General features: G+C 54.5%; 5 protein-coding genes and 1 long non-coding RNA gene across 10 annotated transcripts in view; 5 read left to right on the forward strand and 1 right to left on the reverse strand.

Moving 5' to 3' along the window:
* Positions 1 to 334: 334 nt before the first annotated feature.
* On the forward strand, positions 335 to 3,540 carry HOXA9 (homeobox A9). Of its 3 annotated transcripts, none has more exons than XR_012090320.1 (2): positions 335 to 2,119; positions 2,300 to 2,330. XR_012090320.1 is itself a non-coding variant. In XM_007981817.3 (2 exons), exons 1-2 carry the CDS (start codon positions 669 to 671, stop codon positions 2,536 to 2,538), a joined length of 819 nt encoding a protein of 272 aa, XP_007980008.1. In that variant the 5' UTR covers positions 335 to 668; the 3' UTR covers positions 2,539 to 3,540. The 3 variants fall into 3 exon arrangements, 1 of the variants encoding a protein (XP_007980008.1); XR_012090321.1 differs by having other exon boundaries at positions 335 to 1,873; XM_007981817.3 differs by having other exon boundaries at positions 335 to 1,248; positions 2,300 to 3,540.
* A 5,078-nt stretch (positions 3,541 to 8,618) lies between these two features.
* Positions 8,619 to 12,456, forward strand: HOXA7 (homeobox A7). Its single transcript, XM_007981816.3, has 2 exons — positions 8,619 to 10,010; positions 10,943 to 12,456. Exons 1-2 carry the CDS (start codon positions 9,632 to 9,634, stop codon positions 11,254 to 11,256), a joined length of 693 nt encoding a protein of 230 aa, XP_007980007.1. The 5' UTR covers positions 8,619 to 9,631; the 3' UTR covers positions 11,257 to 12,456.
* A 1,288-nt stretch (positions 12,457 to 13,744) lies between these two features.
* LOC119626282 (uncharacterized) lies at positions 13,745 to 17,813 on the reverse strand. Of its 2 annotated transcripts, none has more exons than XR_012090327.1 (3): positions 17,707 to 17,813; positions 14,458 to 14,532; positions 13,745 to 13,846 (listed from the first exon to the last, which is right to left on the reverse strand). It is a non-coding gene; the product is annotated as an uncharacterized lncRNA (long non-coding RNA). The 2 variants fall into 2 exon arrangements; XR_005242471.2 differs by having other exon boundaries at positions 14,458 to 14,564; positions 17,707 to 17,759.
* HOXA3 (homeobox A3) overlaps positions 13,745 to 26,627 on the forward strand; it is a 45,393-nt gene continuing 32,510 nt past the window's right edge. For both annotated transcript variants that reach the window (XM_007981807.3, XM_073009026.1), the window contains exons 1-2: positions 13,745 to 13,852; positions 25,965 to 26,066. The gene's annotated coding sequence lies outside the window, so the exon portion shown is untranslated. The remainder of the gene's footprint in view (positions 13,853 to 25,964; positions 26,067 to 26,627) is intronic.
* On the forward strand, positions 15,791 to 21,813 carry HOXA6 (homeobox A6). Its single transcript, XM_007981815.3, has 2 exons — positions 15,791 to 18,902; positions 20,250 to 21,813. Exons 1-2 carry the CDS (start codon positions 18,461 to 18,463, stop codon positions 20,507 to 20,509), a joined length of 702 nt encoding a protein of 233 aa, XP_007980006.1. The 5' UTR covers positions 15,791 to 18,460; the 3' UTR covers positions 20,510 to 21,813.
* HOXA5 (homeobox A5) lies at positions 20,532 to 25,095 on the forward strand. Its single transcript, XM_007981814.3, has 2 exons — positions 20,532 to 23,102; positions 24,071 to 25,095. The coding sequence occupies exons 1-2, from the start codon at positions 22,208 to 22,210 to the stop codon at positions 24,319 to 24,321; spliced, it is 1,146 nt and encodes a 381-aa protein (XP_007980005.1). The 5' UTR covers positions 20,532 to 22,207; the 3' UTR covers positions 24,322 to 25,095.

A 26,627-nucleotide genomic window follows, 5' to 3' on the forward strand; every position in this document is an offset into this window, starting at 1 on the left:
CTAACCTTTCCAAGTCCTCGTAAATTTTTACTGCTGGGAGCCAGGGCGAGGCAAACGAATCTGTTGGTCGTTCCCGACTTCCCGCCAGCCTGTGTGGCTTCTGAAACAATAACTCCTTATGAAATATCATAAATATAGATTTAAATACAGTAGAGCGAGAATGCGATTTGGCTGCTTTTTTATGGCTTCAATTATTGTCTAATTTTATGTGAGGGGCTCCGCTGGCCGCACTCGCACGCGGGACCCGCGCCTCCCTGATGGCGTGATTAATTGTGATATAAAATAGTCCGCTTAAGAAGTGTGTGTATGGGGTGGGGGGGAAGGGGGAGTACAGAGGCAAGGCTAGATTTGATCTTTTAATATTCGTTGGCCACAATTAAAACAAACCCGATCGTAGAGCGGCACGATCCCTTTACATAAAAACATATGGCTTTTGCTATAAAAATTATGACTGCAAAACACTGGGCCATTAATAGCGTGCGGAGTGATTTACGCGTTATTGTTCTGCTGGGCGGGCACGTGACGCGCACGGCCAATGGGGGCGCAGGCGCCGGCAACTTATTAGGTGACTGTACTTCCCCCCCTGGTGCCACCAAGTTGTTACATGAAATCTGCAGTTTCATAATTTCCGTGGGTCGGGCCGGGCCGGCCAGGCGCTGGGCACGGCGATGGCCACCACTGGGGCCCTGGGCAACTACTACGTGGACTCTTTCCTGCTGGGCGCCGACGCCGCCGATGAGCTGAGCTCTGGCCGCTATGCGCCGGGGACCCTGGGCCAGCCCCCCCGGCAGGCGGCGACGCTGGCTGAGCACCCTGACTTCAGCCCGTGCAGCTTCCAGTCCAAGGCGGCAGTATTCGGCGCCTCGTGGAACCCGGTGCACGCGGCGGGCGCCAACGCTGTACCCGCTGCGGTGTACCACCACCATCACCACCACCCCTACGTGCACCCCCAGGCGCCCGTGGCGGCGGCGGCGCCGGACGGCAGGTACATGCGCTCCTGGCTGGAGCCCACGCCCGGTGCGCTCTCCTTCGCGGGCTTGCCCTCCAGCCGGCCTTATGGCATTAAACCTGAACCGCTGTCGGCCAGAAGGGGTGACTGTCCCACGCTTGACACTCACACTTTGTCCCTGACTGACTATGCTTGTGGTTCTCCTCCAGTTGATAGAGAAAAACAACCCAGCGAAGGCGCCTTCTCCGAAAACAATGCTGAGAATGAGAGCGGCGGAGACAAGCCCCCCATCGATCCCAGTAAGTGTCTCCTCCCTTCAAATCAGCCGCCACCACCGCCTCCATGCCGGCCTCCCGGATCTGCTGGCCCGCCAGCTTTCTCTCGAGCCTGCCTTCGTCCTCGCTAGGAGCCTCTCAAGTTGGGGCCAGGAGCCAGAAGTTGGTGTTTGGGACGCCTCAGATAGGGCCCAAAGTCCGGAGAGCCGTGAAGAGTGGCCCGCAGGGCTACGGGAGAGGAGGCTGCTGCTGCTGCAGCGACAGGGGGCGGGGCGGGCACTTCGGGCTGAGCCACGACTGGCCGCCCCTCTCCCTGGTTGCCCGGGCTCAGGACCGAGATACTTTGGGCCGTTCTTCGAAAGCAATGCAGCCCAGAGAGCCTTTTGTGCAACTAGATTGTCCGTGAGCGGCGGCAGCCAGGGCAGCCGGAGCCAGGACGCTGGGGAAGACGGCCGATTTCCTTCCACTTCTTGCCTTCGGCCAGTGGCGGCGTAAATCCTGCCAAGATAAGGCGCGATCGACCCGGGCCACAAGGGTCCCCATGCCAGATTATTCAAATAAGCCACAGACGTGATCAACGGCCTCGGGGCGCCCTGACGGCATGCCCAGCTCCGAAGGCCTTCCAGGAAAGTCAAATAAGGAGTGGGGGGTGAGAGCGTAGAGGGAAAGGTTGGGAAGGAAAGACGAGTCAGCGAACGGGACAGAGGAATCCTAATCTTGCTACAGGACACAAGGCAGCATGCTTTCCGCCTGCGTGGCAAGGAGATCTGTTTCCAAATTTCATTCTATACAGCGTTCGGGGAGTGGGAGGAAGGAGAAGGGGGACAAGAGGACGGAGTATGAGAAAGGAGGGTCTCGGAGGGGAGGGGAAGCCGAAGTTTTACTGCGTGCAATTGTAAGTGACCCTCTGTGCTTCTGTTTGCCAGGGTTCCATTGTGTCTGAGGCCTGACTGCCTTTCCTAACCAATTCAGCAGAGTTCTGCACTTCGGCCAGAGACCCCACCCAGGAGGTTCCTTTGCCCCCAGCAGGGTGTGCGTATCCTCCTCCTAAACCCAGTGTTTCTCTTCTCCACAGATAACCCAGCGGCCAACTGGCTTCATGCACGCTCCACTCGGAAAAAGCGCTGCCCCTATACAAAACACCAGACCCTGGAACTGGAGAAAGAGTTTCTGTTCAACATGTACCTCACCAGGGACCGCAGGTACGAGGTGGCCCGACTGCTCAACCTCACCGAAAGGCAGGTCAAGATCTGGTTCCAGAACCGCAGGATGAAAATGAAGAAAATCAACAAAGACCGAGCAAAAGACGAGTGATGCCATTTGGGTTTATTTAGAAAAAAGGGTGAGCTAGAGAGAAAGAGAACTGCCCGTCCCCCTTCCGCCTTCTTCCTTCTCTCACCCCCACCCTAGCCTCCACCATCCCCGCACAAAGCGGCTCTAAACCTCAGGCCACATCTCCCCCAAGGCAAACCCTGTTCAGGCTGGCTCATAGGCCTGCCGCTTTGATGGAGGAGGTATTGTAAGCTTTCCATTTTCTATAAGAAAAAAAAAAAAAAAAAAGTAGGGGGGGCATTAGTGCTGATAGATGTGTGTGCTACCTTGTATATATATTTTTAAAAATCTACCTGTTCCTGACTTAAAAGAAAAGGAAAGAAACTACCTTTTTATAATGCACAACTGTTGATGGTAGGCTGTATAGTTTTTAGTCTGTGTAGTTAATTTAATTTGCTGTTTGTGCGGCAGATCGCTCTGCCAAGATACTTGAACACTGTGTTTTATTGTGGTAATTATGTTTTGTGACTCAAACTTCTGTGTACTGGGTGATGCACCCGTTGTGATTGTGGAAGATAGAATTCAATTTGAACTCAGGTTGTTTATGAGGGGAAAAAACAGTTGCATAGAGTATAGCTCTGTAGTGGAATATGTCTTCTGTATAACTAGGCTGTTAACCTATGATTGTAAACTAGCTGTAAGGATTTCCCAGTGAAATAAAAAAAAATTTTTTAAGTGTTCTCGGGGATGCATAGATTCATCGTTTTCTCCACATTAAAAATGCGGGCATTTTCGTCTTTCCATGATCTGTAGTCCTGTCTTGTCTATTGTATATATACTCTATATAATCAAAGAAAATATACATAATCAGACAAGCTTGAATATTGTTTTTGCACCAGACAAACAGTGAGGAAATTTGGAGCTATACATATGTGCAGAAGGTTACTACCTAGGGTTTGTGCTTAATTTTAATCAGAGGAAATGGATGCTGATTGTAACGGAGTTAATTTTATTGATAATAAATTATACACTATGAAACCGCCACTGGGCTACTGTAGATTTGTATCCTTGATGAATCTGGGGTTTCCATCAGACTGAACCTACACTGTATATTTTGCAATAGTTACCTCAAGGCCTACTGACCAAATTGTTGTGTTGAGATGATATTTAACTTTTTGCCAAATAAAATATATTGATTCTTTTCTATTTTTTGCGGGTCTGCTCTTTGCACCTTATTCTCTGGGTCAGGGGAGCCTGTGTAGAGTCTCTGGGTAAGGGCGGGCTGGGATGGGGAGAAAGAGCCCCAATTTTGCCTCTGGCTGGCTTTCAGGAGCGGGACCTGCCACAACCAGTCCGCCGAGCTAAGCTCTCCCAAACAGGCCAGCTGCCTGGCGGCGAGAAAATCTGGGAAACCCGGCGGCGGAACCAGGCTCCCGGCTTTGTGTCTATGTGCGGGACGGCTGAGAAGCCCCTGAGAAGCTGGGCTGGGCTGGCCAGTAGCGGTGGAAAAACGACCCTTTCACCTTGGTGCCCCCGAGAAAATTCCCAAACCTGGGCCTTCGTTAGCTTGGTGGGGAAAAGGGGGAGAAGGTGGCAGGATAGAGCTGGGGACCGCCTTCTAAGCAGCCTCTGAAGAGGGAAATAGGAGCCCCACCGGCCCAACGCGGCCATGCAGGCAAACATTTTGGGGGCTTGCAAAGGAACAAAGCCCTGCATCCTCGCACCGCTCACCACCCTCCCCCGCGGCGTCCTGCCAGCCTGGCCCAAGGGAATCTGGGTCCTGCACTGCAAGCCCCTCCCGAGCACAAGTCCTAACAGAGGCAGGGCTGAGGCAACAGACTAGCCCCGAAGCGCCATAAAAGAAAATGAGGGCTGTTACCGTTTATGGGGTGTAAAGGGCTGCGGGGGGAACGGCCACAACTTCGGAGGCCTAAGCGCTTTCCAGATGTGGCCGGAGGGTTCGGCCTCGCTTCCACTCCCTTGCTTCTCTCGCCCTTCCCCCTCTCCCACTCCACGACTTCTGCAAAGTTGGATGTGTTCTAAGTTTAAAAGGGGAACCAGGGCGCGGGTGGATGAGGCGTCTCCTTACACCCACCCCCACCTCGCCACCAGGCTGGGACGCCCTCTGTTGTTGCAGACAGAAGGAACTTCAAAGAATAGGCAGTAAGAGTGTGCCATAAAGGCCGGGACTGCGAACTGTCTGGAATTCGTCCCTTAATGAGTTTACAACTGTCCAGCCCTAATTAGGATATTCCACCAAAGCCCTTTCATTTGTTCATTTGTTCTGTCTGCCGCCGATAAAGCGACTGCGGAAACAGCTCTTTTATTGGCATTGCCTCCTCTGCAGTAGATTCCGGGCTCCACGCAGACTCCCCAGAACCTAGGCCCACGCCCGACCTCTGGGAGTGGAGTGCGGTGGGCTAGCCGGCGGCTCCCAAAGCTCAGGCTGGCCGTGGTAGCTGAGACTGCAGTACCGAATAATGGCCAGCAGATGGCAGTGTGGCTCCATGCAAGAGGCTTCCGCGCCGCCATCTCCCGCCTCCGCAGCCCTGGGAAGTTCCTAAGATGTCGACTTGACACGAGCCTTTCTGGAATGGGAGCCCCAGATTTTAGTGAACAGGCGCCCTATATTTTCGGTGCTCCTCACGCCTGGCTAGAAGCCTCGCTGGGAAACAAGGAATCGGCGGGGTCTTGCCCGACCCTCATCGCTCGCGCCTCCCTGACCCCACCCTGAGGGCCCAGCGAGCCGGGCTGCAGCTGTCCGGGCAGCCGCGGGGCAGCAGCTCCAGGCGCCGGCGCGGCTCCAGGGTCACCGTCCTCAGCTGAGACAGGCCTGACACAACCAGGCTCCAGGGAGCCCCGGCTGACTGTTGGACACAGGAGGAACGCCTGCAGCCCCCAGACCTGATGACCGCCCAGAGGGTGTGGACAGTGCGTGCCGAGGGCGCACACCGTGGCCCGGGTCCCGCGGCCGCCCAGGAGGCCCTCGAAACCTGCGACCTGGGTCAGGGCCCGGCGAGTCAGAACCCGAGACAGATCCAGGACCCCGAGACTCGGCTGACTTGAATCGAGACAGTAAAATTAGGCGGTGAACATTGGGAGTAAAGGCAATCTCGGTGTCTGTCCACTGTAGGTCTAGGGGCCGGGCCGAGTTGACTGGGAAGAGAATCCCGGGGGACAAACCAGGGACTGCTTTGATTATTTTTTTAATGTGATGTTTAATATAACAATCACACCGTAGCACAAAAAGTGTCGCACACGGTGTGGAAGCCGCCCGGGCTGTCTCTAGCCGCGGCACGTCCTCCGCCGTAGAGGAACCGAGGCTGCTCAGGCGTTCACCCATCAGGAGGCCAGAAGGGAGGGGACCCCAATCCAGCTCCAGCCTCTCCGGGACCCTAGGCGGGGAACACGCTGCGGCCTCCTCTCGGGTGGGAGCATCAGCCACGGATGTCGAATGGTTCCAGAGGGAAAACGCAAAAGCAAACAGACAACCTTTCGAAGCGTCCCAGAGTCCTGTGAACACGCAGCACATTGCATTTATTTGGGTCGTAATAGTCTCCGCCAAGCCCACAAAATGTTTACGGCCCGCATCTCCGCGCTGTACACGCTGTAAAACTGGGGACTGGATTTTGGCTGATGTCTCTCCCGGGTGTTTGCTCTCTCTCTCCTTTCTCTCTCTCTCTCTCTCTCTCTCACACACACACACACACACACACACACACACACACAATATCTCTCCTTTCTCTCTCTCCCTCTCTCTCTCATCTCATATATGTGTGTGTGTGTATATATATACACACACACACACATCGATATTACAGACACACGCCTTCGTTATATTTCCGTATATAATTTCACAACATCTGATTGTAAGAAGGGTTTTATAGCTTCCCCGGGAGTCAACCGTGGCTTTGTATTCAAGCCGCAGATAGCTCAATTTCTTTAACTACAAATAAATGGTGAAGTCGCAGATCTGTAGATTCAGAGAGAAAGCTCGATTTGTGTGACTACAAATAAATGAAATCACAGATCGGTGGCGACTGCGTCTCTCCACCGATCACGGAGGCCTCAGGTGGGTGCAGGCAGCCAAGGGTCTCCCAGGCCTGGGTGGACTGTCCAAAGGCGCCTCCCTTGCCCTTGGCAGGCTGGTGACTGGGAGTCTGCTTTTCCTCTGGGAAGCCTGGGAGTGGTTTCCCCGCAGCAGGCCTTCACCTAGGCAAGACCCCGCGCCGCGCCAACCCAATCTCATTTGTACGCGACGGGGACGGGTTTGTCTTTGCGCCCAGGCCAGGGATCACTCACTGACTGGGTGGGGAACAGATGCAGCCGGTGAGAGAGGCAAGGGTGGAAACCTTGAGGAAGCAATTCGCCAGCCACCCACCAAATCTCTGGAAGGCGCTATTCCCTGCCTAGAGCTGGCTTTACCTTCATAATTGAATTTAAATATTGGTATTTGGTAACAAGAAGCAGGGTGAACACGCTCTGCCAGTAGGTAGGAAGGAAGCTCAGGGACAGCAGTTGAAAATATCTATCTAAAGATAGCTCGGCTGATTAGAAACCCGCCTACATGTGCCTGCTTCAGGCTGAGGGTTAATGAGTATTTCTGTGAAAATTATCTCATATAACCTAGTGCATTTGTGTCTTTTCAGTCAAATAAGTAGAGAAACAATGAATTGAGAACACGCAGTTTAAGAAGCCTTATTGAAAGCCTGATTTTATCCGACCTTTTCGTTTTAAATCAGACCACACAGGGCAGGAGGGGAGAAAGAAGCCTGGAAACTAAAGAGAGGTTTCGGTGTCCGCAGGACTGGGCCCAGTTGGCTGACTTGGCCGAAGCCTTGCAAGCGGTATCCGGATCCTCCTTGGCCAGGGCGGAGGGGCAGTGTGTCCTGCCAGAACCTCCTGGACACGCGCCGGGCAAAACCGGGGCAGGGATGAGCTGGTGGCGAGGGCGCCCAGCCCTCCCTTGGCGAAGTGCGTTCCTTCCCGCACTCCCCGAAATCGCTCCCCGCTCGGGCTGTTGGACTGGGCAGGTTCTACTTTAAACACCAGCTCTGTCAGCCCCTCCAGCCGCTTGAGTCTAGACAGACGGCGGCGGCGGCGGGGGCCTTGGTCTTTTCTCTTTGCATCTTGCTCTGTGTCACCCCAGGAACAATTTATTGGTCTAAAGCGGTGTAATTCTGCCTCTTTGATCTCCTAGCCTTCTTGTTTGTTTCATCTTCCTTTAACTTTCTTAGGTTTTTATTTCCTTCCAGAAGGCGATGCGACAGGCATTATTTAGGTTTTTTCTTTTTGTCTTACTCTCTCTATTCTCCATCGGAGACACGATATCATCTGATCTGCCATAAAGGCATCTCCGGATATTGTCCCCCACCCCACACCCCTACCCCTGGACTTCCGTGGCACGGGAGGAGACAGCCCAGGGCCCACCTGCCCCACCAGCCCCCACCTTCACTCCCAAGCCCGGGTGGTTCACTGCGCAGGGACTGGGGCTCCATGGCGTCCCAGTCTGAACCCTCCCTCCACCTTTTGTATTCCTGGGACCCCCTGAGAGGGTGCGGTAAACGGGGGCGGCCTGGACCCTCTGAAAGTGATGGGAAGTGCTTTGTACACAAGGAACTCAACTCTATAATTTACAGGAGAATTTCCGGGGCAATTCCATTGTGAGGTCGAGTTTATGGTGTGTAATGGAGCTGAGCAGTAAAAGGTGGCTGGGCTTCCAGAGCAGCCGGGCAGTTTATGAGGCGTTTAGGGGAAGGGTTCTCCCCACTATCCTCCTCTGAGCGGTGGGCGGCAGGGGCTTCAGCTGGTCCAACATGGTGCAGGGGTCGGAGGCCTGGGAAGGCAGGAATTGGGGGCCTGGATGGGAGGGAGACCACCGTGCGCTCAGCTCCGTGTGAGCTGGTATTTGGATAGGTGAAGCCTCCACAGCTGGGTGGCATTTAGGGGGTGGTCCCCCTATTTGTTTTTGGTGTCTTCAAAAGAAATGGAAGTCCACAGGGGGTTGCAGTCCCTAGACGCAAGAGCCCACTCTCCACTCTCGGCTCTAAAGCATGTATTGTTCCCAGGCACCCCACCTAGGAGATGGAGGCCTAAGGGTGGCTGAGGTGAAGGCTACCAGAAACCTTCCACTGTTGGGAGTGCCTGGAAGGGTGCAGGCCTGAGATTTCTCCAAGCTGGGGGAAACAGCCCTGGCTACCCACTCGCCAGAGGGGAACCAGAAGTTGTGACAAGGACAAAAGAATCTTTAGACATTTATCGGACTGCTGGAGCCAGCCAGGTGCCCAGGAGCGAAGGCACAGAGCCTGCAACACTACAGCGTCCGGGAGGAGGGAGAGGAACCCCACGTTAATAAATCTGTTGGCAAATGAGTCTCATTAATAGATAAATATTTCACTGTTTCCTTTAGGGCGGATAAACAGTGTGCCTCCGATTAAGGAAAGGAAGCTGAGAGACGTTGACTTTATTCGAACCACATGGTTCCAGTTTGCGGTGACATTCTCGCTGCAGCTGCAAGCGACGCTGCGCTTTCCCCGTCTGGATCCGAGTCTAAGTCCGGCGTGTCGCCCATTGGACCTGGATGAGAGAAGACTTGGGCAGAGTCGATCTGCTCATAGCTGAGTCCTGCCCACAAGGCCACCGAAGGGCAGGCTGTTGCGGGGAACAGAGATCCTTCCAGGGGCTGGGCAAGCGGACAGGAGAGGGATGGGGAGGATCCCAAGCTGGGTCCAGGGCTCACTAGCAGGAATGGGGGAGTTGCGCGAGGCCGGGGCCGCCCGGCGTCTGCAGACCCCAGTGCCGAGGTTGGCGGCCAGCTGGGCGCTCCCGCGGAGCCTCCGGGTCTTTTTCCGCCCGACGCGCCAGGCCCACCGGGCGCGGGCGGATTCGTTGGCCGCATATTTGAGCCTCTTCCCCTTCCATTCTAGGCGGCCGCGGGCCCAGCGGAGCGAGACCACCTGTGAGGGCTGCTGAGATTGGCGGAGGCGGTCATGTGGGCGGTCACGTGCTGCGTCGAGCTCAGTCCAAAAGAAAATGGGGTTTGGTGTAAATCTGGGGGTGTAATGTTATCATATATCACGCTACCTCGTAAAACCGACACTGAAAGCTGCCGGACAACAAATCACAGGTCAAAATTATGAGTTCTTCGTATTATGTGAACGCGCTTTTTAGTAAATATACGGCGGGGGCTTCTCTGTTCCAAAATGCCGAGCCGACTTCTTGCTCCTTTGCGCCCAACTCACAGAGAAGCGGCTACGGGGCGGGCGCCGGCGCCTTCGCCTCGACCGTTCCGGGCTTATACAATGTCAACAGCCCCCTTTATCAGAGCCCCTTTGCATCCGGCTACGGTCTGGGCGCCGACGCCTACAGCAACCTGCCCTGCGCCTCCTACGACCAAAACATCCCCGGGCTCTGCAGTGACCTCGCCAAAGGCGCCTGCGACAAGGCGGACGAGGGCGTGCTGCACGGCCCAGCCGAAGCCAATTTCCGCATCTACCCCTGGATGCGGTCTTCAGGTAGGCGCAGTCGCTAGGCTGGCCGGGCTGGTGGAGCGGGACCGGGAGCGGGGAGCGCGGCGCTGGTGAGCGCGGAGCCGGGGGCCGGAAGAGCGGAGCCAGGCTGTTGCGAGCCGGCAGCCCCGTGACTCCCGGCGCAGCCTTTCTGGTTTTAATTACAGCGGAGGCGCCATTGCGTGGAGCCCATAGCATTGTATGTAAATGAGGCTCATAAAACTTTTTATGGTCCAATTAATGGGTTCGATCCTCGTAAATTTATTTAACTCCATTTGCCTTGGAATTTTAACATTAAGTTTGTTCGCTATTCTCTCTTTCTCCCTCTTCTGTCACCCTCCCTCCCTTTCTTCTCTTCCTCCTCCTTTTCCTTGCTGCCTGTCTTTTCTTCCTCAAAAGCTGGGCGAGCCAAGCCCTGCAAGGCCTCTCACCCGACCCTGTGCCAGGGGCCATTTTAAGATGGGGGCCAGGGAATGAGGCCAGAGGGTCGGGGTACCCTAGGAAGGTCCTGGGGATTGAGGTCTCAGGCTGCTGGGAAGGGTCGCCCACTTGCCTAGCAAGGTGGGGGAATGGCCGGGCTCATCTTTGAATGGCAAAAGTGCAGCTTTTCCCACTTGCCCACACTCTATATTTACAGTTTTCCTTTGTCAGGGGAAGCAGGACATTGTGGAAGCTTAGCCGGCTGGAAAAGGCGGTTGTAAAGTTGGGATTCTGTGCCTTTGCTGATTACAGAGCTGCCTGCGCGTCTGGCACTGCAGTTGGGGTCTTTCCCTAACACCCCCCCCTCCTCCCCTAGCTCAGTTTGGGGCCTGGGGCAGAGGGGGATGCTCGCCTGGGACTAGGCCAGGAGGAAGGTGTGGGCTCTGGGACAGCAGCCTAACGAGTGCCCTGTCTACTTGTCTGTCCGTGTGTTCCTGTGTCTGCATGTCTGTCCTCAGGACCTGACAGGAAGCGGGGCCGCCAGACCTACACGCGCTACCAGACACTGGAGCTGGAGAAGGAATTCCACTTCAACCGCTACCTGACGCGGCGCCGCCGCATTGAAATCGCCCACGCGCTCTGCCTCACCGAACGCCAGATCAAGATCTGGTTCCAGAACCGCCGCATGAAGTGGAAGAAAGAGCATAAGGACGAAGGTCCGGCTGCCGCAGCAGCTCCCGAGGGCGCCGTGCCCTCTGCCGCTGCCACCGCTGCCGCGGACAAGGCTGAGGAGGAGGACGATGATGAAGAAGAGGAAGACGAGGAGGAATGAGGGGCTGAGCCGGGGCCCTCGCTGCACCGGACAGTCGGAAAAGCGTCTTTAAGAGACTCACTGGTTTTATTTACAAAAATGGGAAAAATAAAAGAAAATGTAAAAAAAAAAAAAAAAAAAAAAACCGAACAAACAAAACAGTCCCCAACCTGCACTCTACCCGGCCCCCATCACCTACTCCAGCTCCCAACTTTTGTGGACTGAGCGGCCGCAGCGACTGGGTCGCCTTGGATTCCCTCTGCCTCCGAGGACCCCAAAAGACACCCCCAACTCCAGGTCAGCCGGCCCTGCGCTGGCGCGGCCAAAATACTACCTAGCACAGGCCTCTGCTCGAGGCACCCCCAAACTACCTATGTATCCAGCCCAGAGGGCCTCCATTCCCAGGAAGCCCCTATGTATCCCAGCACTGGCAGACACCCAGCACCACCCTCCCAGATCCGCAAGAACGTGAATCTCACTACTACCTACTCCCCTAAAACTACCTATTTTGTGCTGGCTGGCTTGCCTGCTACCTAGTGCCGACTGCTCCCAGGCAAGGCCCCTGCTGCTTACAGCTCGCAGCTTTTGGGGTCCCTGAGGCTGCCCTGAGAATGTGCTGAGGTTCAGGATCAGGGTATTGGCATCTATTTAAATTGAAAAATAATATATTTATTCCAAAAAGCATTCTAAGTGCTGCACCCTAGAATCAATCCCTCCTTCTCTGGCTTGGCACCCAAAGTTCAGGCCCATCAACCCCCACTTCTGGAGGGGAATGTTCCTGAGCTGGCTGCAGATCTCTGGGTTAGCTTCTGCTTAGTAGGACTGTGGAGATGCTCCCAGCTTCGCTGTCCTTTCCTCTGGCTCCTGTATCTTACTGTTCAGCTGTGTTAAATATGTATGCCCTGACGTTTCCTATAATAGCAGATACTGTATATTTGAACAAGATTTTTTTGTTTGATCGTTTCTATAGTCTTGGAGTTCATTTGTAAGGCAGTGTCTTGACTTCGAAAGGATGTGTTAATGGGGTGACTTTGTAGCATGGTATGTTGTCTTGAGCTAACTAGTGGGTGGGGAGGTCCAATGCCCTCCGCAATGCCCTTCATCTCCTGTGTTGTCCTGTATCCCCCTCAGCTCCATCCTGGGGTTCAGGGAAGGTACACTTCCCAGCCCAGCTGTGTTTTATGTAACTGAAAAATAAAGATGCTTGGTGACAAAGAAAAACGTGGACTACCTTATCCAGAGGAGACTGGGAAAGGGGAAGTGAGGAAGCAAAAGTGGGGTGGCTGTCCTTGTGATGGTCCAAGTGTTGGATGCTCATGTATTGGTGTCATGTATTTTTAATGTATTTTTATGTGTGTATTTGTATGAGTATGTGCTTATTTTTCTGTTTATGTATTTCTGTGTGTGTGTTTTTACCTATTTTCACAATTGTGTATATTTTGGTGTCCATAATTGGGTGCATGTGTTTCTGTGTGTCCATAATTGCATGTCATTCTGTGCCCACAAGAGTGTATGCCCTTCCCTGTGTGCATAATTGTATATGTGCCTTTATCCGTGTAGAGACGTTTGTCTGGTTTTTGTGTGTGCACTAACATCTAGATCCCTTGAAAACGGAATCTCTGGTAGATACGTTATATTCTATGAAGCTCCCTAAAAATCTCCATAAATTCCATGAGGAAATTTCAAATCCACCCTTTCCTCTAAGGCTGCGCCGTGGGCTTGGAAAGGGGCATTACCCAGAGGCTGATTACGGATTTCGCATGCGCCCTGAACCCAGCCCCAGGCTAGGAAATGGGATTTAAGGCCCCCACCCCGCCTGCAGGAGAGGCAAGGGCGTCCCAGGGTACCGCACTGCTGTAGGTGGCGCAGGGAGGGGCTAGGACCGCAGACCCTCGCTGGGCTGCGCAGCCTGGGCAGGGGCTGGGGCATCTGGGTGCAGGGAAGGGGCGAGGGGCGAAGGGCGAGGGATTGTGCGGGCAGCTCAGAGCATCCTGAGTTCCGCCTGCAAGACCTCATCTCCAGTCTCCTGCCTGGGTTGGGTCCGCTTCTTATGGCTCTTTTAGTAAAACCGGGCCCAAAAGGGTCTGTAAAACCTGAGGCCCCAAGTCTGGGCGGCCTCGGTGGTAAGATGGCGCCTGTGTAAGAGCTGCCTCCTCTCAGTGATGGGGAAAGGGTCATAAATCCGTTGTTGTTTATGAAAATTTACAACTTTGCAATACAACTTTATGAGTTGTTCGGCCCTTCCATTGGCCGCTGTCGGTCATGTGGATGAGAACCGTGAACATGAACTTTTTTATAATTTCCCTTGCGAGAATAGAGCCGCATTCTTTTGCTCCGCTCCGTCCTGCCTGCTTCGGAGCTCTGCCTTGGAGCCTGGCTCGGCTGCGCTTTGTCCGGAGATGGCGAGCGAAGGGAAGCCCTGGCCAGGCCAGGCCTGGCGGCTCCCGCTGGAGATGGGGCGCGCCCCGTTCCCGGCGCCGCGGCGGCAGCTTTGCAACTCGCAACCTGGCTAATTTCCTGTGTCCTCTGGCACCAGGAAGGAGGACAATTCGTCTCTCGGGCTGCCCAAGCGACAGCTGTCACAGGGGCAGGAGCTTCTGGGAGTCGCCGTCTGAAGGTGAGACATGTGGGGAGGAGATAGGAGTAAAGGTGGTGAGGTGACAGCTGGCGGCGGCAGCGGTGGGAGAGGGCACCCAGGGAGGCTTTAAGAGGGGCACACTCCCCCTTACCATACTCACCCATTCACACTCGCCCCCATCACACACTACAGCACACACACGTCACACACACAGGCACACACGCGCGCGCACACACGCACACCCACCACTCCCTTTCTCTCTCCTCCCTGGCTCGCCTTGGCAGTAAGTGCCCGCCTTCCCTCGGCCCTCCGTGGCACAGCGCCCAGGCACAGGGCAGCATCCCTTGGGTCGTCTCTCTCCCCTTCCCCAGCGACCCCGTGAAGCCCAAAAGGAAGTGACCCGGCACACTGTATTCCCCGCTAGCTCCTTAGGTTTGGATTTTTATGTTTTCATTCATGGCCCTATTTGGTTTTGTTGGATTCCCCAACAATAGGAAACCGTTCTTGACCTGGGAAGGTGGGAAGAGGTGAGGGCGAAGTGCATTAATCCACAGTCATTTTATTAGCATCAGCACAGCACTTTCTACTCAGTGGGAATTGGTTTCAGAGAGAAAGGTAAAAGGGAGAAACAGAGAAAAACTTACTAATTCAGCCAGAGTTCTCCGCTCGTTGATGGCTTCCTTTCGCCCGGTTTTTCGATGAGAGAGGTGTCTGAAGCGCTGGGAGAGGGAATAAGTGTGTGGGTGGAATTCTGTGTTGGAGGAGAGGATGGAGTTAATTGGGTGTTACTTGGTGGGAAGTTTCGGTGCAGAGGACGTGATGGTGTTAGTGCGGGTGGCAGGGGCCCGCAGTTAAGGTTGAAGGAAGGACGCAAACCGAGTCTGGGCGATAGGGGGACCCCCCAATCCACCTTGGCGCAACGGACTGGCGACCGCACTCCCCACCTCCCGCGAGCGGGGAGAGGACTGTGGAGCTGCCCGGGAGGAAGCGCGGAGCGTGCTGCTGGCTGTGGCTTTGCGTAGCGCGGTGGCTCGAACTGTAGCTCGGCCTAAGTGCGTGTCAGACCAGATTTGCCCTGGGAACTCCCCGGACAGCGACAAGAAAGGAGTCCGAGGTTCTTTTTGTTTATTTTTTGTTTGGGTTGTTGTTTCCCCATCTTGAAACAATATCTTGGTATGGATTCGATAAATAGGAAGGGGCTGTGGATGTCTGGGACGTTCGCCCGTGCTCTGGGTGCGCTCGGGGCGGATAAAGAGGCGTATTTGCATCCTAGGGTCGCTGCCTTCCTGCCTGCGGCTGCCGCTGGCGGATTATTTATTGCAACCGTGCTGGCGCTCGCTGCTGCCACGCCGTGGCCGTCGCCGGGACCGGCGCCAGCCGCAGCCCGCCTCTTGCAGCCTGGCGCGACTGCTGTACGGGCCCCTCAGAGATTTCCCAGCAAGCAGGGTAGAGGGGGACGAAAGGGGACCTGAGGGGCTATCACCCAGAGCCTATTTGGCCGGGAAATCTCCCCGCCTCGGCTACCCCTGACCGCAGCTGAACGCCGGTATAGACTCGGGTCCTTCCCCCACCCCCACTCCAGCACCATGGAGACTGGTTGCACAGGCCGCCTGGCACGTCATGGCTGCTTCTGCCCAAACTGCACGTCCCAAGGCGTCCTGGGGGCGCACGCTGGTTCAGGGAACACTCTGTCTTTGCGATTCTGATATCGGAGAGACTACCTGTAGTCCTGAGGCTTGTAGGCCTGGCGGATCTGAGGAGGATGGGCTATGGCAAAGAAGGACGGCTTTGGCTCCAGGCGAGGGCCTGTGAAGGGCAGAGGCCGCACCTGTGTGCTTTGGGCTCTGGCCTGGGCTAGCGAGCTGGATGGACTGAGGTGGCCTTCAAGGTACCACACCTACATACTCCCAGACCACCCTCCAGGCTGGCGAAGGTGGAGCTGTTCAATGGGCAGCCCAGGGCAAGGGCAGACGGTGGGGCCCAGCTCGCCATCCTGCCCGCCTTGGAGAGAAACTGTAAGGTAAGTCGCTTTCTGCGTGGCTTTGGCAGGGAAGAGAGAGAGCCCTGGGGTGGCCATTCTCACCATGGCAGGAGAGGCTCTCTGGAGGGTCTGGGCTGCCTATTCTTGCCGGAATGATCCTCTCTCTGAGAGAGAGAGAGAGAGAAAGAGAGAGAGAGAGAGAGAGAGGTGTGTGTGTGTGTGTGTGTGTGTGTGTGTGTGTATATCTGGTTGGAGAAATGAATTGGTCAGCTGCCAACTTGATATGCACTAGCCTTGGCTAACATGTAAAGATTCCAATGTAATATGTATTTTTCCATCTTAGGGCCTATAGAAGCTAGAAATATAATGTTTTCTGGCTCTTAGCTGAGAAATCAAATTCTCTCGTCAGCTGGAACAATAATTAGATCGAGAATCCTAGTCAAGGCATGACAAATAATAATAACAACAGTAAATTGACACCAACCCCACCACTGTGTGGGACATGGAGGAATGAAAAGGAAATTATAAATGTAAACATTGACATCTCCAAATGGTTATTTTCATCTTAAACAATAACTTGCTTAAAATCACTGTAGTCTGATAATTTCAAGAAAAAAAAAAACACAAACGTGATTTTCTTCAAACAGCTATTTTTAAAAGTCCCTTTTAATTTTTTGACTCCAGTTTTCATTTTCACCTATTGAATTCTTTCCCTGAAGTAATCTGTAGGAAATGCCCAATTCTATCCTCTTATTCAAGGCCCTGCTTTATATGCAAAGTAAACCCATTCTAGGACAGATTGGGGAACAGGCATCCAGCTTCCAGGGGTAGCCCCCACTGCCAGGCTAGTAGCCGCCTTCCAGGAGTGCCTCTTGGGCTCTTTGGAGGTCGACCTTAGGCCAGTCCTTTCCCAATTTTTTCTCTTTGGGGGAGGAGAGCTCAGGAAAAAAAATTGGAAAAGCAAGGAAGAGACTAAGTCATTACTAGATTCCTACTGGAACACTGCCAATTGCCACCTCCCCACTAAGTCCGGAACCGGTGAGCCTGCATTGGCCAGGGTTTTACAGATCTGTAAACAGTCTCCAGAAATCCATCCAAATCACGTAAATAGTCTTTCTTCAACCTCCACAGAATTGAGGATTTTAAAGCTAATTCAAGGGGTTTTACAAGCCCAACAAACACAGTTGTAAAAATGCCACTGGGCTGCTATCACATTTTTCAAAACGAGATTGATCCATGTGTTGTAAAAGTCAACTATCTCGAAGGCACACCTCTCAGGCAAGAGTGAGCAGTCCAGGACAGGCTTCTAATGTCCTGTCTGGGGACCGCCAGGCCTGGAACAGCAGTGAAAACAATTCAGGATTTCTGGAGCCGGTGAGACAACTATTCCCGGTTCCGGAGAGACTGAGGGGCGGCAGCCCTCCGTGCGATCCCAGGAAGGGCAGTAAAGAGGGCGGCCCCAGGACAGTGCCGGTTGTCGGGCGCCCCGGAAACCGAGCCCATCAATTATCCCGCGGCCTTGGGCCCTGCAGAGCTGCCCTCTGTGCCCAGCTTGGCCAGGGCCCCTGCGTCTTCTGTGCCTCTGGAATGTGGACAGAAAGATTCCACATCTGGACTTTTATCCGCCTCAGCTCTGAGCGGTTCTCGCAGCAGATGCCGAGTCCCCAGGCGCTGGGCAGGGGAGTAGGTCCCTCGGCTGGCTTAGGAGCCCAGTCTCAAGGCCGCTGCTCTGTCGGTCCTTTCTTGTTAAAACCAGTGGTTTCTGGCCTCTTAATTCCCTGGGTTCAAAGGTAGGATGGGGACGCCCAGCTGGAAGGGGTGCTTTAAGACCAGGCAGGCGCCGGCCATTGAGCCCCTTGGGACTCAAACAGGATGTGTATGTGGGAGGAGGGAATGGGTGGGAAGAACCTACGTTTGGCTGAGTCCTGGTCAGCTCGAGGTGATCCTTCAGCTCTGGGCTGCAAGGCCCAGGCCCCTGGTGCGAGTGGAGAAGGAGAGAATAACGGAGTTCACCGATTGCTAAGGCGCACGAGTGAAGAGCATAGAGTGAAGGCCTGATTTCTCATGGCCCTTGCTCCAGCTCAAGAACTCGCACCCACTAATAGGGGAGCGCTAGGGGAGGGGCAACTCGGGGCCATGCCTGGAGTGCAGGCCAGCAGGGAGCAAAGCCACCTTTGTCACCGCCCCTCCTGGCGCAGGACCTTCAGGTTTCCCGTTTGGAAGAGGAGGGGTGGGGAACCCGCAAAATTCAATAAAGCAAAAAAGGGAGGAGGAAGGAGGGGGCCTGGCGGGGCCTTTGCAGCGGCCCGAGCGTTAGTGTCCCTACTCTGGCCTGATCGGCTCGCCCCTGAACGGGCAGTGCCCGCCGCTGGCGTTCGGGAAGAGAGCCGGGCCGGCTGGCTGTGCGCGCCCATTAATCTGCCGGGCGGGCGGCGGGCGGGCGAGCTGGGGGCTGTTTGTAACTTTGCTGCCTCGGTCGCCGCGGTCCCTGGGGAGCGGGCTCCGGCGCTCGCTCCCATTGGCCGCCGCGGCGTCAGCTGGTGCGATTTGCTGCTGTCGCTTTTGGCGTTCGGCCATCCAGAAACAAACCAGTTCGATGACTACTAATAGTTATAGCCAGATGTACTAATACACAACAAATCACAGTCCTGCAGAGGGGCGCGCAAATGAGTTCCTATTTTGTGAATCCCACTTTCCCCGGGAGCCTGCCCAGCGGCCAGGACTCCTTCTTGGGCCAGCTGCCCCTCTACCAGGCCGGCTATGACGCGCTGAGGCCCTTCCCGGCCTCGTACGGGGCGTCGAGTCTCCCGGACAAGACGTACACCTCACCTTGTTTCTACCAACAGTCCAACTCTGTCCTGGCCTGCAACCGGGCGTCCTACGAGTACGGGGCCTCGTGTTTCTATTCTGATAAGGACCTCAGTGGCGCCTCGCCCTCGGGCAGTGGCAAGCAGAGGGGCCCCGGGGACTACCTGCACTTTTCTCCCGAGCAGCAGTACAAACCCGACAGCAGCAGCGGGCAGGGCAAAGCACTCCATGACGAAGGCGCCGACCGGAAGTACACGAGTCCCGTTTACCCTTGGATGCAGCGGATGAACTCCTGCGCGGGTAAGGCATATCCCAAGACAGTGGAGGGAGAGGGGAAAGGAGGCAGGAAAAGAAAGAAAGAAGGAGGAAACCGAGTAGAAAGAGGAATAGAGAGAGAGGAGGAAAGAACTAGCAAAGTTTCTTTGGCTTTTTAAAAGAGAAGAAAAAATCAGTTCCCAATGGGGCAATCAGGCCATGGCAGAGGAAGAGCAGGCCCCCAGTGTCCATGTAAGGTGACACTTTAGGGGAGGATGGGGGCACTGAGACGTATATGAGACCTGTGACAGGGACAGCCTGAAGAGAGAGAGGCTGGTGGGGACCCATGCACCCTGGGTACCCTGCTCAGCTTCCCAAGCCAGAGGGCCTTCTGCCCTGGTCACTGATAAATACCCTTTGCTTCCCAAACCCCTCTCCTTTCTGCCCTTTAGAAACCCGTACAGAGAGAGGTGGCCATTTGGCCTCTTCTAGTGTCTCCCCAAAGCCTTGGAGGGCCACAGCCCCAGACTCAGGATTTTTTTTTCTCTCTCCTCCCTCACCTCCTCCCCCTTCCACTCAACTGCTCACTCTTAGCCAACTTCTGCCTTCTTCTGAGCCCATGCCTGAGTTCATACACCTGTCTTGGAGGGATCCCCACCACCCTTGGGGATCTTTGGCACAGATCAGACAGCCCAACACAATCCTACATTGCTAGAAATCCTAGACTAACTATAGCTCCATCTCTTAGCCTCTGGTTTCCAAAGACTCCACAGGGAATCCCAAAGACTCCTAGGAATTCCCTAGGACAGAGCCTAATGCGGATTGTTAAAATTATAATGTTTTGCGTTAAAATCCACTTTATCCTTGGGTGAGTTCTGCATTTCTCAGAAGGGTCATATAATATGGGAGAATGTGTAAAGATTCAAGAGGGCTGACCATTTTTAACTCTTCAAAAAATGTGTTGAGTTCTGACATGGCTGGTCACAGTAGCATCCTCAGAGAGACCACTACGAATTCAGAGTGTGCACAACACATATGTGGTTCCACACCTCCCCCCCGCCCCACACACACACCCTGCATCCCCACAAAAACACGACCTGGGCATCCCAAATTAAGAATGCCCATTCTGTTATTTTGATTGTAATGATTTTCCTATGAGGCAGATTTTTCAAAAACAATAATGTCCACCCCAAGTCGTTATAGGTGGAAAACATCTCGCTTGGTATGAAATAATCTCCCATTCAGTATGCTTTGGGCCCCAGACATAGTAGGAGAGGCTGGAGTGGAGGCGGTGTGGTTTTCAGTTCATATGCCCCTTGTGGGAGGCACTGGGCTGACTGGGTCAACCATCCAGGTCCTGGCTTACCGGCGCCCGGCTGTTTCTGCTCGCAGGTGCTGTGTACGGGAGCCATGGGCGCCGAGGCCGCCAGACCTACACGCGCTACCAGACACTGGAGCTGGAGAAGGAGTTCCACTTCAACCGCTACCTGACACGGCGCCGCCGCATCGAGATCGCCAACGCGCTCTGCCTCACTGAGCGCCAGATCAAGATCTGGTTCCAGAACCGCCGCATGAAGTGGAAAAAGGAAAACAAGCTCATCAATTCCACGCAGCCCAGCGGGGAGGACTCAGAGGCAAAGGCGGGCGAGTAGACGCCTGGGCAGGGACCAGGCCAGCGCTGCAACCTCCTTCGGCTTTGCCCCCTTGCCCTCGCCTGCTCCCCAACTTTTCTCCCCGCCTGCTCCCATCAGGGGCTTCCGCAACTTCAGGGGAGCCAGGAGCTTTGCAAGCGTCTGTGCATTTATTTCTTAAAAAACAAAACAAAACAAAACCTCACACACAGCCAATACCGGCGGTGGAGCGGGGCGCATTGCACACACCCAGTCCCGCTCCACAAGGCTGCTCAAACCGGCTCCCGAGTTCTGGGGTGCGCCCTGAATGCGTCCGGGGCTGCTGTGCTAGTGCCTCTGAGCTCCCCGACCTCGGAACGCTGAGCTGCTAGGGAGGAAAGAACCCTGGGCCGAGCCCCGTTTCGCGTCTGGGAGTCTGTGCCTAGGTCCCTCGCCAGTAGGTCCCGAAGGGCATCATCAAATTATCTCTGACCAGTGGAAAGAGGGGGTCTAAGTGCTGGAGCCCGGCCTTGTTGCGGCCTCCCAAGCGGCCTCCCAGAACAGGAAGCTCAAGGAACAAAGGGGGCCCCAACAGAGCCCAGTCTCTCGGTCCTGCGTGTGCAACCGTCAGTGGAAAAGAAGCAGCCTCAGCCGAGGCAAGCTAACCTGGGCGCGGGTGGAACATTACAGCCCGGGGAGCCCCTGGGATCCCTCAGGCCCCCGGCTCCGAATTCTCGCTCCCTGCCTCCGATAGCGCCCGCGTCGCCGCCACAGCAGCGTTCAGGACCCAATGAGGGGCCCAGGGCCATGGAAGCCGCCAGAGTCCTGGCTTCCAGACGTGCCAGGGGCGCCTGCAACGCGGGGCCTCCAGCGGGGAGACTCCACTTGCCTCTCAGCTATATTTGTGATTTACTTGAGTCTTTCGGAGCCGTGGAAAATAACTACAGAGATACTACGCACTGCCACGAAATGCTTCCATTATCGCCCTCATTTTACTCCTGGAGGTCTAAGCAAGACCCCAGTAACCGGCCCCACGGATCCCCAGACCCCAAGCAGCCTCTGTGGCTGCAGGGAGCCTGGGCTCACTCGCTGGGTTCAAGGAGAACCCTCCAACTTGGGGTCCGGCTGGCTCGAGGAATCGGACCCTGTGGTGAAGATTTTCCAGGCTGGATACATAAGCAAATCAAATAGCAAACTAATGACACGAAAACCATATTCACACGAGAGAAAAATCGACTACGGTTATAAAAGTGTATGGAATTTGACCTCGCCTTGCAGAAACACTACACAAAAGCTATCTTTAATAGACGCCTGTCATTTAAGAGCGGCAGGGACACTGTCCCTCATGCGCTCGCAAAAACAGAGCCGTAACTGTAGCTGCTACTGCTGCGGGCAGGATTTATTTATCCAGTTGGCTAAATGGCTTTCCCCCTTCCCCGAAGGTGATATCTGTATTTTCAAAATTCAGAGCTGCTGGCAGGACGGGCAGAACCGACCCCAACCTCGACACAAAAATAAGAGGGGCTGCAAAACGGGGGAAATAAAGTTGTTGTAAATAAAATGCAAGTCACCACCTTCCCCCAATCCTCTGCATCCTCGCCGGGCGCGCGATCGGCAGCTGACGGCCTAACAATTGGTACATCCTAATGGAACTGCGAGGGAAATGCAATAATTTTGCCATAATGGGCTGTAACCTCAATTCGACCCCGGCCCTTGCAGCCCCCGGTCGGAGACTGGGCGATGCACCCTGCCTCCAGCGGGTGGCGCTCGAGTCCGACTGAACGGCGGCAACTGGCGGCGGGCACGCGCCCGAGGCGCGCGCGCCACCCCTCTCGCCTCCACCCAACTCCCCCATTAGTGCACGAGTTTACCTCTAGAGGTCATCAGGCAGGATTTACGACTGGACAACAAAAGCACGTGATTCGAAGTCGTACCCCATATTTGGGTGCCTACGTAGGAGGGAACCAAGTACATGTCCCAGTCATTTCCATAATTCATCATAAATTGTGCAAGGGTGCTATAGACGCACAAACGACCGCGAGCCACAAATCAAGCACACATATCAAAAAACAAATGAGCTCTTATTTTGTAAACTCATTTTGCGGTCGCTATCCAAATGGCCCGGACTACCAGTTGCATAATTATGGAGATCATAGTTCCGTGAGCGAGCAATTCAGGGACTCGGCGAGCATGCACTCCGGCAGGTACGGCTACGGCTACAATGGCATGGATCTCAGCGTCGGCCGCTCGGGCTCCGGCCACTTTGGCTCCGGAGAGCGCGCCCGCAGCTACGCGGCCAGCGCCAGCGCGGCGCCCGCCGAGCCCAGGTACAGCCAGCCGGCCACGTCCACGCACTCGCCTCCGCCCGACCCGCTGCCCTGCTCCGCCGTGGCCCCCTCGCCCGGCAGCGACAGCCACCACGGCGGGAAAAACTCCCTGAGCAACTCCAGCGGCGCCTCGGCCAACGCCGGCAGCACCCACATCAGCAGCAGAGAGGGGGTTGGCACGGCGTCCGGAGCCGAGGAGGACGCCCCTGCCAGCAGCGAGCAGGCGAGTGCGCAGAGCGAGCCGAGCCCGGCGCCGCCCGCCCAACCCCAGATCTACCCCTGGATGCGCAAGCTGCACATAAGTCATGGTAAAGCCAGCCTTTTTCTAAATCCACGCGACCGCGGGGACGCGGCTCTCGGTCCCCCCTTTCTCCTCTGCCGCCCTCTCCCAGTCTCTCTCCTGGTCTCATTTCTCCCAGCCCTGCGGAGCCTCTCCTTGCCGTTCTCCCTCCTCTGCCTTCCTCCTTCCTCCTCTTCTTTGCAAGCACCCCGCGCTCACAAATAGTGGGGGAAATAGGCGTTCGCTTGGCCAGTTTAGACGTTGAAAGGGGCTGGAAGCAAAAAACCCCTCTGGAACCCCACGCCTTGGAACGCGCTCCCGGGTTAGGCCAGCTGAGCAAGACGCAGAGAGGTAGAGGATGGCAGTAGGAGCCGTGAATCGGGCTTGTCAGGGCGGATAATTTATGAGGAGGGCTACGCTGGGGAAGCAGCGTTACTAATTAGAGCCCCCGAAAAGGGGCTTGGGGGGAAGAATCGAGGCGAGAGCCGGCAGGATTCTGAATTTTGGGGGCAGGAGGGAGAAAGAAGGAAAGGGAAGGGAAGAAAAAGAAAGCAGGCGCCCCAACCCTGCAGGCTGGAAACTGGAGGCGGCTCTCAGGGCTGGAACTTTGAGGGAGGGTGACCCGAAGGCCACTTGGGCGCTCAGGAAAGGGCCTTGCTTCCTGGGTTTCTGTGCGGTGGGCAGCCTGGGAGGGCTGTGCCTCCCGATCGGGGCGCCCGGGGCAGGGCGCAGAGGGCAGGAGAGGGGCCAGGGAACGCCGGAGTCCTCCGGGACACGGCCCCAGCCTCAGATGGGCAGATTGTTCCCAGGATCCAAATCGTATTGTTTTCTCTCTAGAAAGGAAGAGGGAAGGAAATTCGGGAGGGGTGTGCGGGCTGGTAGGGAGAACTTGTTGAGCTTTTCGCCTGGGTTCCCTGCTCAGGACCCAAGCTTGTCCCCCTGGAGGACTTTGGAAGACAGGAGTTGGTGGCTAAACCGCTGACTTTTCTATTGCAGACAACATAGGCGGCCCGGAAGGCAAAAGGGCCCGGACGGCCTACACGCGCTACCAGACCCTGGAGCTGGAGAAGGAGTTCCACTTCAACCGTTACCTGACACGCCGAAGAAGGATTGAAATAGCACATGCTCTTTGCCTCTCCGAGAGACAAATTAAAATCTGGTTCCAAAACCGGAGAATGAAGTGGAAAAAAGATAATAAGCTGAAAAGCATGAGCATGGCCGCGGCAGGAGGGGCCTTCCGTCCCTGAGTATCTGAGCGTTTAAAGTACTGAGCAGTATTAGCGGATCCCGCGTAGTGTCAGTACTAAGGTGACTTTCTGAAACTCCCTTGTGTTCCTTCTGTGAAGAAGCCCTGTTCTCTTTGCCCTAATTCATCTTTTAATCATGAGCCTGTTTATTGCCATTATAGCGCCTGTATAAGTAGATCTGCTTTCTGTTCATCTCTTTGTCCTGAATGGCTTTGTCTTGAAGAAAAAAAAAAATAGATGTTTTAACTTATTTATATGAAGCAAGCTGTGTTACTTGAAGTAACTATAACAAAAAAAGAGAAAAAAACACACAAAAAGTCCCCCTTCAATCTCGTTTAGTGCCAATGTTGTGTGTTGCACTCAAGTTGTTTAACTGTGCATGTGCGTGGAAGTGTTCCTGTCTCAATAGCTCCAAGCTGTTAAAGATATTTTTATTCAAACTACCTATATTCCTTGTGTAATTAATGCTGTTGTAGAGGTGACTTGATGAGACACAACTTGTTCGACGTGTAGTGAATAGTGACTCTGTGATGAAAACTGTGACTCCAAGCGATGTGTCCCTGCGTGCCTTTGTAGGACCCTTTGCACGAACTCTGGAAGTGGCTCTTATAAGTGCAGCTTCAGTGATGTATGTTTTTGTGAACAAAGTTACAAATATTGTCCAAGTCTGTCTGTTTTAAGCAAACTGTGATCAGCTTTTTTTTTTTTTTTTTAATTTGTTTTTAAGGAAAAAATACTGACTGGAACAAAAAATAAACTTTCTATTGTAAGTTCGTTTGGTCTGGTTTGTGCCAAATAGTGAGTGGCTCTGTCTGCTTTTCTGTCTGTCTGTCCAGTCCTGGAAACCGTTGGGTTTGAGGCTACCTGAGCAGATGACCTGTGCAGGGAGACCTCATGCCAAGACTGGCCCATAGCTTCCCTAACTCTGACCCATCACAAAGTTCAGGGCAGAAGGTGGAAAAAGCTGTAGGCGGTTCCAAAGCTCCAGGCCACCATGCCCATCTCTGAGGAAACCAAGTTAACTTGTTGGGTACAAAAAAAAAAGAGAGAAAGAGCAAGAAAAAAGGAGAAAAAGCCCAGGGCTTTGTTAGCCACCCTCAGGCCACACAGATCCTGCCTCTTTCCTAAGGCTGTCCTAGGCCTCCACTTGCTGAAGACGCTGCTCTGTCTGGCTGTGGACCCCAAACCCTCTGCCCTTAACCCATCCCAGCACCCCTTCCCCACTCTTCATCCTGGACCCCGTTGGCTTCTTTTGCTACTATTAATTTGCTACAAATGGAAGGTACTTACCCCATCCTAGCTCGAATGGGAAACTCCTCAGAGCAGCTAAAGCGCAACTAGAGATTTGCACATTTACCGACTGCTTACACTGATGCCGTCTTTCCTTTTAAAAGTTATAAAACAGTAAACTTTATAAGCCCCAGTTCCGGCTATATGACATTTGGGTGCCAAATGAATAGGGTTTTGTCTATGAATTAGATCGTAAAATCATCCATAGCACAGACAGATCGGCTTACTGGCTATAAAACGTCACGTGGGGCCATTAAAGTAAGTTTTATGGTTTTGGGGAGTTGACATCCAACATTATATACCACATAACATATAATCTCACTAACGCTGGACTCCATTTGACTCTTTTGCAGGCTACGTGTGCCGCCTGGCCATTCAAACTGTCAATTTTAGGTCCAGAAGTGTCCAAACCACAAGTTCTCAAAACTCTGAAAAATGGCTCCCTCCGAGTTAAGGTAAGCTCGCCTCCTGAGCGCTTTCAAGTTTATTTGTACTTTGGAAACTTTCTCTCTCTCTCTGTCTCTCTCTCTCTCTGGTTCAATAACTGTGAGGCTGCCTCTGAATTCGAAAAGGCAGAGCAAACTTTCCCTCTGCCCAAAAGAGCAGCGCCAGGAACCAGCTCTGCGGAGGCAGCAGGGTGAGCAGCGCCTGTGGCCGCGCCGCATCCCCAGGCCTAACTTTAATTGCTGCACAACCGCGGATGTTAATGACTTCCGCTGCTCCCGCCGGCGTGCAAAAAGATGATTTTTTGTGTGCGAATGGGCCTGTGTGTGGGAACCTGGCAAGGCCGCATCCCCAGTCCCCCGCGCAATTGCTGGGCCGGCCGGGGCCGGCTCCTGGGGGTCGCGGAGCCCTGGGGTGGGGGCTGGGAGACAGGGGGGCGCCGGCTGCGGGCGCCAAGGCCGCGCTGCGCTCAGGAGTTTGAAAGAAAGGCCCGGGCAGGGCCGAGGCGGACTCTGGCGGGATTCCTTACGGGGCTGTGGCAATATGTCTTCGCGGGCCGGGGTCATCTGGCA

Source organism: Chlorocebus sabaeus, chromosome 21 (genome assembly GCF_047675955.1).
Source record: "Chlorocebus sabaeus isolate Y175 chromosome 21, mChlSab1.0.hap1, whole genome shotgun sequence".
Lineage (NCBI taxonomy): Eukaryota > Metazoa > Chordata > Mammalia > Primates > Cercopithecidae > Chlorocebus > Chlorocebus sabaeus.

Coding starts and splice junctions, on each gene's coding strand:
- HOXA9 (XM_007981817.3), top strand. CDS start 669: ATGGCCACCACTGGGGCCCTGGGCAACTACTACGTGGACTCTTTCCTG. Junction 1,249..2,299: donor CAAGCCCCCCATCGATCCCA/GTAAGTGTCTCC, acceptor TCTTCTCCACAG/ATAACCCAGCGGCCAACTGG.
- HOXA7 (XM_007981816.3), top strand. CDS start 9,632: ATGAGTTCTTCGTATTATGTGAACGCGCTTTTTAGTAAATATACGGCG. Junction 10,011..10,942: donor CCCCTGGATGCGGTCTTCAG/GTAGGCGCAGTC, acceptor GTCTGTCCTCAG/GACCTGACAGGAAGCGGGGC.
- HOXA6 (XM_007981815.3), top strand. CDS start 18,461: ATGAGTTCCTATTTTGTGAATCCCACTTTCCCCGGGAGCCTGCCCAGC. Junction 18,903..20,249: donor GCGGATGAACTCCTGCGCGG/GTAAGGCATATC, acceptor TTCTGCTCGCAG/GTGCTGTGTACGGGAGCCAT.
- HOXA5 (XM_007981814.3), top strand. CDS start 22,208: ATGCACCCTGCCTCCAGCGGGTGGCGCTCGAGTCCGACTGAACGGCGG. Junction 23,103..24,070: donor CAAGCTGCACATAAGTCATG/GTAAAGCCAGCC, acceptor TTTCTATTGCAG/ACAACATAGGCGGCCCGGAA.